Source organism: Periplaneta americana, chromosome 12 (assembly GCF_040183065.1).
Source record: "Periplaneta americana isolate PAMFEO1 chromosome 12, P.americana_PAMFEO1_priV1, whole genome shotgun sequence".
Classification (NCBI taxonomy): Eukaryota; Metazoa; Arthropoda; class Insecta; order Blattodea; family Blattidae; genus Periplaneta; species Periplaneta americana.
Window position 1 is genome coordinate 174,843,045 of NC_091128.1, and position 14,947 is coordinate 174,857,991.

Consider the following 14,947-nt stretch of genomic DNA (forward strand, 5'->3'; position numbering starts at 1 on the left):
CGCCATAGATTACCTGGCATTTACCTTACGGTTGGGGAAAACCTCGGAAAAACCCCAAGCAGGTAATCAGCCCAAGTGGGGATCGAACCCGAGCCCGAGTGTAACTTCAGACTGGCAGGCAAGCACCTTAACCAACTGAGCCACGCCGGTGGCTATTTCTATTATTAATTTAAGTAACGTTAAAAGAAGATTTGAACTTTCACTACAAACCCAGCATTCTCCAATCTTTCCTTTTTTCACATTCCTTTTAGTCTCCGCATATGGTCCATGTACAGAGAGAGGCAGCGAAGTTACCGCAGTATTCAGGGGACGCCGGGGAACAGATTGTCCACAATCCATTGCTCGACTCACCAGTAAACTGTAGCAGCACAGTGAGCATTCAGTCTCATTACGGTAGCCCAATGAAATCTTCACGCCGATTGGCGCAGGAGTTGATATTACACAAAGATCGGCATTACCGGGACTGAAAATGCTGCACTTCCATTGTTACAAAGTGTCAATTGTTCATCAGTTAACACAATGGGATCCAGCTGCCCGTGTAAATTTCTGTCGGTGGATGCTACAATCTGTCCATAATGGTATTGTCGATCCTTCTCTTTTAGTTATGACGGACGAAACTTAGTTCCGTTTAAGTGGATATGTGAATTCTCAGAATTCATGGATTTGGGACAGAAAATTTACAAGAACATCCACATACTCTTGAAGGCCTGAAATATGAAGTCATGTGAGTGATATCTGAAATTTCAGAGGCGGAGATATGAGTTTCGGAATTTTTTAACACAATGCAACATTTGTATCGAGAACGCAGGATATAATTTTTAACAGCTGCTTTGATGAAAGGTAAGATCTACACCAGTTTTCAACTTCATTCATTCATTAATTCATTAGGTAATTCTTACCGTAATGAAACTGAACGCCCGTCCTTTGCTGCTACAGCTTACTGGTGAGTCGAGCAGTCTGTTCTGACATCCCCAGCATAGTGAGGTAACTTTTCACTGCCTCTCTCTGTATCTTAATGTTGTCTATCATCTAATATCTTCTTCTACTCCGAACTTTTTTTTATGTGTCCTTCAGTATCCCCTTCCATATATCCGAATGGGGAGATATGTTATTTTTTACTGTGGAATAGAGATGGGATAAACTGTTCTTTTTAAGAAACAGTTTCGACTGTAACAGTTTCATGAACGAAACTGTTCCAAAATAACAGTTTCAAAGAAACAGTTACATAAGAATATGTTTACAACATCAGTGTCATCTGTTCCAAGTGTTCCAACTGTTTCAACCTCATCTGCTTCGGGAACATGTTTCAAAGCTCCTAAATAGCCTTTAAATCAATTGTTCAGTGTATTATGACAACGAAAGTCATTTTTCGTAGGTTACTGTTAAGGGTACAATAAATAACTATAATCAAAATGAATCGATTTTAGTAAAAATAAGGCATATAACCCTAGGAGAATTTAATAACGATGAAATTAGCCGTTATTTTTCGCGGTATATTAATAATTAACACTATGTTAGGACACCATGAACATATTCTCCATCAATGGACAGCTAATAATTAGGAGATTTATTAGGGAATTTCATTCGTACAATTAAATTTCGCGATCCTAGATAGGCTACTGTTGCACGAAGGCCGTGTGGAACATGGATAATATTATATCTACTTTCAATTGAAGGTCAATGATAGTTCTACACGTGGCGTTTGCAGGTAACAAAGAAGAGGAAAACTGTTTAGAAATTGAACTGTTTATCTCTTGGAACCATGTGAGACGTTGAAGTGATCACTGGAGCAGTGTAACTCCCTTTGGAACAGTTGGAACAGGTTATATCACGAAGCAGTTTCAATTGTGAAACAGTTTCAAATAAACTGTTCCAGCTATTTTTACCCATCTCTACTGTGGAAAGATTCATATTTGCAGTTTTTCTTGGGAAAGATAAATGCGGTAGCTTCCCGTTCTCCGCTTTCCGCGCATCACTCTCTCTTTCGCTTTTAAAAACACCAGCGGGCTCCAGCGTGGAGATGAGAATGGATTTGACTAATTATGCCCTCTAGACTTCACCAAAATTCACCTGTCAGTGTTTTTGACCCGATCCCAATTAGCCTTTTCCCTCTGTTGAAATATAGTAAAATTATACTAGTGAAAGGTATACCTCCCCCCTAAAGGGAATTATTTAGATTTAGATGGTTAATACTTCTTGGAATATTCCGTGTCGCTATAGGCCATGAAGAGCCAAGACTGACCAACCGACTTCTGGGCTCAGTAGAGGTGAACGATCATCCAACCAAAATGAGAGTAACGTGTGGTCAGCAGAATTATCCCCCCAGTCGTTATACCTGTTGGGATATTTGCGTTTATGAATACTCTTTGTAATTCGAAATTTTCTCGGGCTTCCAGCCAGGTCATAAGTTGGTGATCCACCGACGTTTCGAGGTGTTCATCTTCCTCATCTTCAGGGTTAAATGATATCTGAGGATACCCAGCTCCTTAATTTATAGTGCCAGAGGGAGTCAGCCGAGGAGCTGTGCGCCGATTGGCTGTTATTAGTGCGGACGTTCTCGCCGCGGTCCGCACTAATAACAGCCAATCAGCGCACAGCTCCTCGGCTGACTCCCTCTGGCACTATAAATTAAGGAGCTGCGTACCCTTAGTTATCATTTAACCCTGAAGATGAGGAAGATGAACATCCTCGAAACGTCGGTGGATCACCAACTCATGACCTGGCCACAGTATAGAGAACATACAGTAAAGACACCTAAGCCATTTCGTGGGAACAAATTCTGAGTGCGCATGTCACGAAACCGGGTGTATTATCTGGAACCTCCACCAGATGGATCTCCATCTACGCAGGGCTGGCATAATTTAATATTAACTGAAAACATTCATTACTCATCTTTTAACAATTTTAAAAACATGAGGCAAAGGAATGGAAATATAACCATAATAATAATTACTTCCGTATGCAATCATCATGAAAATATTCACTAATTGACGCTAACGTTCAAGTCACTGTTTGAGGCTTATGTTGGTAAAACTGATCCAAGTACAACATAATACACCATGGCGTCCGTTGCGGTGGAGTGCGAACATGAACGTCAACAATGGATATAAGTATTTTGACTTCCTAGCGACATAATATTAATGATAGATAATATACATACAAGATTATTCGTATTACTGACCAATAAAATAAATTTTAAATAAATATTTTACTAATATTTTGATACTGGTTTGATACTAGCGACATAGTTGGATTCATTGAGAACTAGACCTTACTGAGCTTGAATTTAGTACCAACAACATCAAAGGAGCCGACAAGAATTGTCCCTACTGATTCTTCTTATACTGTGACCTGGCTGGAAGCCCGAGAAAATTTCGAATTATCACGTCGCCAGGAAAGCTTCAGTAGTTATTTCAATACTCTTTGTTTTTTCCTAAAGTAGGTTATTTTACTATGCTTTATCAACAGCTTAGGTTATTTAGCGTCTGAATGAGATGGAGGTGATAATGCCGGTGAAATGAGTCCAGGATCCATCACCGAAAGTCACCCAGCATTTGCTCATATTGGGTTGAGGAAAAATCCTGGAAAAAACCTCAACCAGGTAACTTGCCCTGACTGGGAATCGAACCCGGGCCACCTGGTTTCGCTGCCAGATGTGAACCTCCTCTTTGTTACAATATACTAACATCATGAATGGTGGGTAACTGATACAGGGTCTGGAGCGACTGGTGGTGACAGGGTCAGTGGGTGGCAAGGTGGCCGAGCAGGTGACGAAGCTGGCTGTGGAACGCGTCCAGCACCCCAACCCCGCTGTGGCCACCCCTGCGCTGCAGCTACTGCTGTCGTGCATGTACACGGAGCGGTCAGACGATCTCAAAGACCCCGAGTTCCTGATGCAGGCCATGGAGAAGACATCCGCACTCTTCGACAGAATCAAGAAGGGCTACCCCTTCGAGGTGGAGTTGCTGTGTGGCGTGCTGCCTAGCCTGCTCACAGACTTCTTCCCGCCCTCCGAGATCATGACCAAAGTCATCGGGGAGTTCCTGTCTACACAGCAGCCACATCCTCGCTTGCTGGCTGGCGTCGTCTTCCAGGTGGGTAGCACTAAAGACTGGTTCACAATAAACCGGGAACGAGGATGGAGAGTGGAGACCGTGAACGTGGAGATTTTTTATTCACATTGGAAACGACTATGCATATTGATATGCAAGTCATTGACTATGTGTAAAGTCGGTACTACGCATTCTTATTTTATATATATATATGTATAATTGACCAATGGCATTCTCTTTTTTCTTCTCTTTTCCTTGTGTGCCTTTTGGTTGTAACTGACATTGGCCTAAGAAAGGTGTGATGGTTTTAATTCATATCTGGTAACAAGATCCCAATTTTAGCCAGAAAGTCACTGAACGTTTTGCTGAAAATGACAGGAAAATATAATTCAAGTATACAACAGTTTAGAAAACTTCAAAGTTCGTGAATTTATTATATTTTTTTTTATTACTAGGTCTATGATTGTTACTCTACTATTATTATTATTATTATTATTATTATTATTATTATTATTATTATTACGCAGAATAAATATGGGAAATGCCTGTTATTATTCGGTTGAGAAGCTTTTGTCATCCAGTCTGCTCTCAAAAAGTTTGAAAGTTAGAATTTATAAAACAGTTATATTACCGGTTGTTCTGTATGGTTGTGAAACTTGGACTCTCACTTTGAGAGAGGAACAAGGCATTGGATTGGAATCCGCAGGGCAGCAGAGGAATTGGCAAACCCAAGATAACCTGGAAACGAACTGTTCTCACAGAAGCAAAAACGATGGGGAAGACATGGAGTGAGATCAAGGCATTGGCAGGAATAGTCAGATGGAGAAGCTTTCTGAGAGCCTTATGTTCCACGCAGGAATGATGGGAAGATTGATTGGTTGGTTGGTTGGTTGGTTGGTTGGGTTTGGGTTTGGGTTGGTTTTGGTTTTGGTTTTGGTTTTGGTTTTGGGGTTGGGGTTGGGGCTGGGGTTGGGGTTGGGGTTGGGTTTGGGGTTGGGGTTGGGTTTGGGTTGGGTTGGGTTTAGTTGAGAGAGAGGGGGGGAACAGAGGTTAAGGGTGTTTGAGAATAAGGTGCTTAGGAAAATTGTTGGGGCTAAGAGGGATGAAGTTACAAGAGAATGGAGAAAGTTACACAACACAGAACTGCACGCATTGTATACTTCACCTGACATAATTAGGAACATTAAATCCAGACGTTTGAGATGGGCAGGGCATGTAGCATGTATATACGTATATACGTATGGACGAATCCAGAAATGCATATAGTGTTAGTTGGGAAGCCAGAAGGAAAAAGACCTTTGGGGAGGCCGAGACGTAATGGGAGGATAATATTAAAATGGATTTGAGAGAGGAGGATATGATTGTAGAGACTGGATTAATCTTGCTCAGGATAGGGACCAATGGCGGGCTTGTGTGAGGGCGGCAATGAACCTCCGGTTTTTTTAAAAGCCATAAGTAAATTATTATTATTATTATTATTATTATTATTATTATTATTATTATTATTAGCAGTACCTGTGCGCTCCGCTGCACCCGTTAGAAATAAATATAAAGTAATTACATAATTAAAATAGGACGTTTGATCCAGGGAACATTCTTGTTTCATAGAAGGATAAATCATTTAATATGTTACTTAATTTGAATTGTATTTAAATAATTAAAATGCGGTCATTTTGGTCTAGAGAGCAATCATTTGGTGCAATGACAATTCCTTTAACATGTTTCTTAATTGTTATTACATGCAACCATAGTTTAATGAAGATTGACATATCATTTAGTTTTAATGTGTATACTTTATATTACTTGCTATATGTTTCAGAAGTTACTGTAATAACATTGTAGAATTATGTCCATCTAGAGAAACTACACTTTCCAATGGTGAAATAATAATTAAACAATTAATTAGCTTCCGATATTACTTCATACAAACACAGAAACATTCTCTTAGGCAATGTTTCATAGCTTTCGATTGTTGTTGTCCAAGGCCCCTTATAGACGAAGTCATTTGTTTTTATTTCAGTACAGCGCCTTAGATGTTGTTATTGTAATTTTAAAACTCATTTATCTCATTAAATATCAGTCCTATAAAATTTTTTCAAAGAATAAAACTTATCGGAAGTTATTTTTAAAGAAACGTTTGTTATGTAATATTTTTCATGAAAATTAATAATACCGGGTAAGCGAGATATTTCGATTTATTTAATTCAGGCCCCCTCTTAACCCCCCTTTTAAATAAAGTATTTTGAATGCTATACAGCCTAAAATCTAAGTTACAACGAACTTAATTTATATTCCAATTTTCATATAAATCAGTTCAGCCATTATCGCATGAAACAGTAACAGACAGACAGACAGACAGACATACAAACAAAAATTTCAAAAATGCGATTTTCCGTTTCAGGATGGATAATTATACATGTTAACACCAATTATTTTTGGAAAATCGAAAATTACCAGAAAAATTTTGGCTACAGATTTATTATTAGTATAGATAATAAAACATTCACGATATAAAACAATAATTATTGTTACTTTTTGTTTCTAAGTGAATGTTCTGGCACTACTCAGACAAAGTGGCTTCAGCCGCCACTGACAAAATATACACAATAGTCCATTATATGCAGGAACACCTGAAATATGCAAAAATATATGATTAGTTTTATATATTCATCACAGACGTTCAAAATATGTATAAAAATGTTTGTGCATTATTTTCAGTGGGCCAGTAAAAATATGCATTTGCATCCATAATAATGACCACATTAGGGCCTATGGTTCTTTGTTTTAAATTAAAGGTCCTCGTTATGCTTGCAGGTATTCGAATGCGCATGTCAGCAATCACAGCTGTCACTCATTCAGGACTGGGTCGTACTCAGTGTTGCCAACTTCACACAGTGCTCACCAGTCGGCATGGCATCATGGTGTCTGACTTGCTTCTTCATCAGTGCGTCAGTGAACCCCTGGCTCCGGGCTCTGTATCCTTGTTACAGAATGTCAGTTGAATTATCATACTGTCAATGTGTCAGTGTAACAAATGACCACATCGACTTTTAAGGCTGATTTTGTAATAAATTAGTATCCACAAATAATGTTAACATGACGTCACATTATGCTCTTGAAATGTAAGAGAAATATTCAGTCACCAAAGAAATATGTATCGTTGGTACTTCAGTTGTTTGTTAGGTGTTATAGGTTAACAACTGCCAAAACTCCGCTGTAGGAGGTTACTAAACCTTAGCTCTGCGCTGAAGGCAGAATCGGAGTTTCCATCCATTAATCTGAACCATTGTTGCTACTGACTGACAAGTCATTTGATCACTGCTATCAGTTAAACATTCTCCTAACAAAATTATTCTGTCAGTTTCACTGTCTATTACATTAGCACTAGAAAAATGTGTATTTTCTATCAGAAATTAATACTCGTATTAATTAATATATGTACGTAGTGAAGATGACGTTCAAAACAGCACACCATGTGGACACAAAATCTTCATGCATCTTAATTGAATGTGCGTTTTAAACTTGATTCTTTCAACTCATCCTACCTGTATGTAGTTTTCCTTGGCGCTAAGACAAATGTTGGGATGAGACTTAAAAGAAATTTATCACGGACATATATCTCTCTTCCCACACAGTTTAGACATTCCTCCAAATTAAAGCTTTCGAAATAGGAGCCTATATTCTCTTCATTGTCATGCGTGATAGTTACACCTAAATATTTAAATTAATTTACTACTTCTATATTTTTGGTTGGAGATCGATATATCTACATCCTGGTTCCTTCTTTTTCTATTTAGTATCATGACCTTTGTTTTTGCCTCATTTATTTTCAAACCGACTTCAACTCCAGTCCTTTCCAATTTTTCTAATATTTTTATCACTGGTCTTTGAATAACTATATTAAAGCATATGTTTCTGATAAAAAAAAAAAGATCCTAGCTTGCATGTAAAGGGACGTGAACTTAGAATCGACGTCACTGTGAGATAAAAGTAACAAGTAATTAATGACGTAATCATAATACGACGTCTGTACGAGTAGATACACCGTGTGATGATGCATTGGATTACACATTACTATTACCATCTTAACTGTTTGCAAGATTCCCTCACGTGCAGTCCCGGATTGGCCGCTGTGAATACGAGGACCGCAAACTGCTGTGTCTGGCAGCAGCAGACTTCTACCACCACGTGAGTTACTGACCTACCTTCATCATTACCAGTGACACTAGAATTTTTCGAATGATTTTTTCACGAATTTCTGCTAATTGAACAGGCCTGCCAAGTTTCAAATCTAGAAAAAGCTGATATCAGTATCTGCAGAAGCTGACAGAGGATAAAAAAGGCTGACATTGAACTTAATTGCTATCTGAAGTAGTGACTTCAAAGAAGAAGTCAGTTTGCTCGTGAGATTTATTTTATTATAGCTTTCTGTAAGAATTTTTCATCAAATTCCTGTTCATAACATTTCCCTTCATAATATTCATCTTGCAACATGTAAGAAAAGAGAATGTTCTGTCTATTTTCATGCTGGAACGGAACTGTGTTTTATTTTGTCTGATAAGACTGAATACTCTTTCCTCTGTTACATTGCTCTGGAGCAAAGTTCAAACAATTTGCATAACCCTGCAGAGTTTTGTCATTTTTTTTTACACCATTGTAGTCAGTTTTATTGTACAGATTGTTCCAAACTACCTCACAATCAACAAAATTCTCTGCAAGTTGTCTTTGCATGCATATGAATTGCATAAATTCATCGTAGAAATTATTCATGTCATCAATGGTGAACTTACTACAAAAATATTTAACTTGATTGAAGCTGCTTTCACTGTTTTTAACATTGACAAAAGTACTATCAGAAACTACTTCATTGTTAAGAGGAAAATTCAACTGATGTGCAAAAGAATGTTCTAACCTTAAAAAAAAATCTTAATTGCCGCCAAATTCGCTCTTACATTACATTAAAAATGGCGTCAAGAACAAAATGACAATTGCAAAGCAATATCAGATTCCGTTTTCTAGTGCACTCTAACAATGATTACGTGCACCACTTCAACCAATGCCAATTTTTTTTATTTATTTCCCCCCCCCCCCAGAAATGTATATTTATTTAAGTACCAGGTCGCAAAATGGACCCATGCCTTTTACAAGATGTATGTAACATAGTACATGATTCAGTATAAAAAATACAATTTACATTCAAACACTTTCACCAAGAGTGAAGTGTTTTACAAGAAATCACTCATTCATTAAACACGAGAAATTACTAAACTATTGAGCAATGGATTTGGATGTGTTCTTACAGATTTTATAAATTTGGTTCTGGCATTTTGAATATAATCACTAAATAACATTATATTTAGTGACTCATATAGTTGAGAGTTACTGATACCATAGTCTGCTCCCGTGATTGTCCTACATACAGATCTTTGTATTCCATCCAGTCTTTTAATATGACGTATATGAGTATTTGACCAAATTTCACAAGCATATTATATGAACGGATCAGACAAGTGTATAATAAAACTTTGACTTTAAGAGAGATGCGACTTTTGAAAAGAGGATAAAGCAGCATGAAATGTTGAAACGCTCTGTCTCTGATTAAATTAATATGTTGTCTGTAAGTCAGTCTTCTATCAAGATAAACGCCGAGATAACCAATGCCAAATGAACATTTGAAGACAGTAGTGTCCTCTCTTGTTCAAAACAAGGACTTGGCGTCAAAAACTTTGAGAAGGAAGGTAGTGCTTTAATCTATAAATATTGACATATATCTTACTTGAATTTCTATTAAAAAAAAAAAAAGCTGACATGTGTATGGTGTCATTAGTTCTCAAGCATTGGAAAGCAACCAATCATTAGTTCTCAAGCATTGGAAAGCAACCAATCATTAGTTCTCAGGCATTGGAAAGCAACCACTCATTAGTTCTCAGGCATTCGAAAGCAACCAATCATTAGTTCTCAGGCATTCGAAAGCAACCACTCATTAGTTCTCAAGCATTGGAAAGCAACCACTCATTAGTTCTCAGGCATTGGAAAGCAACCACTCATTAGTTCTCAGGCATTGGAAAGCAACCAATCATTAGTTCTCAGGCATTGGAAAGCAACCAATCATTAGTTCTCAGGCATTCGAAAGCAACCACTCATTAGTTCTCAAGCATTGGAAAGCAACCACTCATTAGTTCTCAGGCATTGGAAAGCAACCACTCATTAGTTCTCAGGCATTGGAAAGCAACCACTCATTAGTTCTCAGGCATTGGAAAGCAACCAATCATTAGTTCTCAGGCATTGGAAAGCAACCACTCATTAGTTCTCAGGCATTGGAAAGCAACCACTCATTAGTTCTCAGGCATTGGAAAGCAACCAATCATTAGTTCTCAGGCATTGGAAAGCAACCACTCATTAGTTCTCAGGCATTGGAAAGCAACCAATCATTAGTTCTCAGGCATTCGAAAGCAACCACTCATTAGTTCTCAAGCATTGGAAAGCAACCACTCATTAGTTCTCAGGCATTGGAAAGCAACCAATCATTAGTTCTCAGGCATTCGAAAGCAACCACTCATTTTAATTTAGGAGCCACTAAATTTCTTCGCTGTCTGTTTCAGTTGACAGATGAGAAGCAGAAGCAGACATTCGAATCAGCATTCCAAACAGCAGCAACGCAGCCATTGTTTGCTGATCTTATCGCGTGCTTGTGAGTACAGACAGTAAGTTGTCAGTCTGCTTAGTCTCCCTCTGAATCGAGCATCTGTGTAAACATAAATATGCAGACATTTCTTATAACAATGCCATTTTTATTACTATGTTACAGGCAAAGTGATGAGTGTTTCGGGAAAGACAATTAATAATATTCTACAGGTGAAGTTCATAGAAATGTGATATCATTGGAAGCTGACAGATTTTCGAGGAAAAGAATTGGCCGGGACCTTCTTCACATGATGGATGCATTTCCAGGAGCTGCGCATTGTACATAACATTCCTTCTGTAGTGAATAAAGATACAGTAATTCTCCTTTTCTGCTAGTTTGATTACTCATGCCTCTCCAAAAGTAAATACTGCCCTTTTCCCAATCTGAAGCCTATGCAAACCATATAAATTTATATCTATTGCTTGAAGCAATCGAAAATTCTGTTATCCAATACAGAACAACTACTTTCAAATATGAAGTTCTCAAAAATTCTTTCTATTCCTGTTTATTATGTTCGCCATCAAGTAGAAGTTTTTTTTTTTTTTTTTACGTCTTCTGGAAATTATCTTACAGATTCCAACTACTATTTTATTTCTTAAAAAAAATAGAAATGAACCAATTTTTCACATTTATTTCCACATTATTCTTTTGGATAATCATTCTACAGTCCAAATGAACTTTTTTTCGATTAAGTAAATAAACATTATTGTAGGGTTTCAAGTTTATTTTTAATTCTATCCTGATTTTGAGCTAATATGGCGCTCGATTGTTCAACAACCAGAGTCCTCTTATAACAGATCATCATCAACCATTAAGTTTAGATCTTGTCTGCTCCTCTAAATTTCAAGGAAGATGCTCATTTTTTATAACTTCAGTCGTTCCTTGTCTTAGTATAGGTATAGGGTGGATGGTAACTTCTGCACCAAAACAACCATTAAAATTTTGTGCTCTATAACGTAACAACATTTTTGCTGTCCTGAAGTTTGAAGTCAAGTCACTTCTGCTATCTATGAACAGTCTATGATACTCTACAATGTTCTTTGAATAGTTATATCGTGGACCATAATTGTGTGAAATTACGGAAATCGTTATGTTTTATGAAGCATTTGGCAACATCACGGCTGCTGCAATAACTCTAAGCAAGCACAGTCTGTACTCCTTACCTTCCTCTCCCCTCCATGTAACATGTGACGTGCACTGCATTGTAAGATTTATTTCAACGATTTTCGCTATTATTCAGTTTAAATTCATGGCTAAGTGGTTTAATTTGCAAAAAAAAAAAAAAAAAAAAAAGATTCAAGACATTAACTGTTCAGATTATTTTTATCTATCTGCTTGTATAGCAATCAGCCATTTCTCTCGGGCTTTTACCGCAATAGAGCACTGCAAACATTGGGCAAAGACTATTGTTTTCCTGCTTAACAGTGTATATTTTCATACATTCATTTTACTGTATTCATGACTTATGGTGTTAGATTTTTTATTTTAAAATGAAAATTTTAGATCATAATCTGAAATATTAAGTTAATGAGAATGTGAGGAACGAAAATTGTGGTATACGAGTAAGTAAATATAATTATTTTGACGATTTTTTTTTAATTATCTTCTACCAGTACGGACCCAGGACTCTCAGTAGCAATACCGGTACCTCCCGTAGTGTAGTGTACTATATCGCTTCAGAGCAATGGTGTTGAATCATTAGCAGATCAAAGGAAATATGTATTGATTAAAGTATCAGTGGGATAATTTTCTTCTAACACACTGCGCTGAAAATATGATCTTACAGATTCCAACTAATATTTCCTTCCTTGCAAAATAAAAATTAATTAAATTTCTATATTATTTATTTACACTTTGTCATTTCTCCTTTCTGTTGCGGAATAAGATAAAAGTATGTCGTGTGTATGCCATGAAGGTGCTTGTAGGCATGGAGGTAGAGCTCCATGTTTTCTTAACCTCGACACTAGAATGAGGTGTGTTCAGCACCACTTTTCGATCGCATTTTACCCCCATAGGAAGACCCGGTACATACTGCATTTGATAGGAGACCTCGGCTCTGTTCTAGAAGTTGAGGCAAGCCCAACAGCCCATGGAGAGCCAAGGACGACCAGCCTAGTGCTGGCCTGGAAAAGAAGTCACTCAACGCTCGTTTGACCCTGGCCTGACATATACTACTTGCCTCAGCAGGGGTGAATGACTATCCAACTAGTACAGGGTATCATGTGGTTAGCACATATAACTGGCTTGCAGAGCTGGATTTCGCTACCTTAATTTCATCACAATGCTGGGTTGGCACCAGTCTCGTACACTGGCCGAAATTTCTTGAAAAATATTCTTCCGCAATGAATACTCGATCTAGAACTCATTCTGCTGAATTGATTATGATATATTTCATGTTTCGTCACTACTGGCTGGATTCGGAATTGTTGTTTAGTCAACTGGGTGAAACCGTCAACTGTCCGAACCCCTAACACAGGTTTGAACCTCTTTAACACCAATAAGGCATCACTCATGAGGCAACTAGGGCAGGAGATAATGGGGTAGGTTGGCCAGTGATTCGAAATTATCATCATAATTTCAATCGTATTTAATGACGTATATTTATATCGTTGCTTACGAGATTACACAAGCTGGCGCATAGCACGATCGAGAGTAGGTCTCTGTGAGTCATGACAATTTCTGCTGCTAGGTTCGCCTCGCTGCCCTAAGAAATGATGAATAGTACCATTACAAAGCATTGTGTATCGTGAAAATAGTTCGAGTAATTGTGCATTACTGATTGAGTACGAATATTATAAATATGCCAAGCATATTACAGTGTTATTTGAAGTTTGTTCAGCTAAGTTATACCGGTATTCGAAAATTGTCTGCGTTTTGCTATGTGAAGAACTCAGTACCAACAGGTCGTATCTTTATAGCTTGCTTTTTAAATTACATATTGTCTGTCTTAGTTTTCCAATAAGCTGATTTTGTTTCCGAATTGTCCTAGTAATTTTTTTACGTTTTGATGTAATGGCTTTGGGAATTTTTTTACTTTCAATTGAGCACTATGTGGCTATAGTTTTTTTATGTGCTTCATAGATTTCTTCAATTGAAACATTTGCTTCATTGAAAGCTGATGTACTGTGTTCAACATTGGGTTTATTTTTCTTAGCAGGATGGATGTTATTCACCACTTCTGTTATCCTTCTTTTGTTGCGTCTACTTATGTTTAAAACATTTTGTTTATGTTTTGGAAAATCATCAAAGACGGATGGTACCACATTAGGAAGCAAACGTTTTAATGTTGTGCTAATGCTAAAATCAGCTTCTTTGAAATGTCTGCTGCAGACACGCGATTTCTTGTTTGGCGTCCAAAGAGTCCTTGGTTTGTCCCCTTCGCAAGAAATGGCTACACACCACTTCTTTCTTAGTCCTTCATCTTGTGAAAAACAATGAAACGAAAAATCACATTCTTTATTCTGGTTCGATTTGAACAATGGCACACAGCAGTAAACCATTTCAATCACACAAATTACAGGCTAACTTCCTAATTTAATAAATGCTAATTCAAAATATATTTACACGCACTAAAATACTATAGCGTTTACTATTACTATGCTCAATAAATTAATCAGTAGGCCTATAGAAATGTTTTCACCACTGCAAGAAAAAATCGCGCAAAAACTATACTTGTCAGTTATTGTGACGTTCGTATTTTTTTTAAAAAAGAGAGGGAAAAGTTAGGCCTTCTTGCAAATGCTTAATTATGAATTCAAGGAAATTAAAGATAATGCAGTACCTTAATTATTTGCAATATCTTATTTAATAACGATATTAATAATATTAGGCGAAAAGGGTAGGCTATGTAAGATGTCAAGTTAATTTATTTCCGGAAATGTTTGGTGTATGAACTGAAGTACAGAGCAGACAGTCCCTCAGTTTATATGTAATATGTTTTAATATCAAGAATGACAGCCTTTTATTGTAATATAATTGAGGAGTAGAAATTTGGAAATTACGTCTATTGTCCATAAAATATTGTACGAAGCATTTAATAAGCAATGGTGAGTCCTTTAAATGTCCCAAATGTCAATGTCATTTAAGTATTCTGCTATGAATATTTAGGGCAGAACAGCGCTCCGAGCGGCGGAATTGGCATTACGAGGGAACCACTTCAGACTCGTTTTTCAAGCGCTATGCGCCAGCTTGTGTAATCTCGCAAGCAACG

General features: G+C 37.3%; 1 protein-coding gene across 4 annotated transcripts in view; it reads left to right on the forward strand.

Annotated features, from left to right (window-relative positions):
* The window catches only part of htt (huntingtin), a 113,693-nt gene extending 102,629 nt beyond the window's left edge, over window positions 1-11,064 (forward strand). For 2 of the 4 annotated variants that reach the window (XM_069842623.1, XM_069842621.1), the window contains 5 exons: window positions 3,714-4,094; window positions 6,867-7,027; window positions 8,153-8,240; window positions 10,655-10,743; window positions 10,861-11,064. In XM_069842623.1, the coding sequence (XP_069698724.1) occupies window positions 3,714-4,094; window positions 6,867-7,027; window positions 8,153-8,240; window positions 10,655-10,743; window positions 10,861-10,894 (753 nt within the window). In that variant the 3' untranslated portion in view covers window positions 10,895-11,064. Of the gene's footprint in view, window positions 1-3,713; window positions 4,095-6,866; window positions 7,028-8,152; window positions 8,241-10,654; window positions 10,757-10,860 lie in introns of all 4 variants that reach the window. The other 2 variants (XM_069842624.1, XM_069842622.1) reach the window with 2 other exon arrangements.
* Window positions 11,065-14,947: the final 3,883 nt, after the last annotated feature.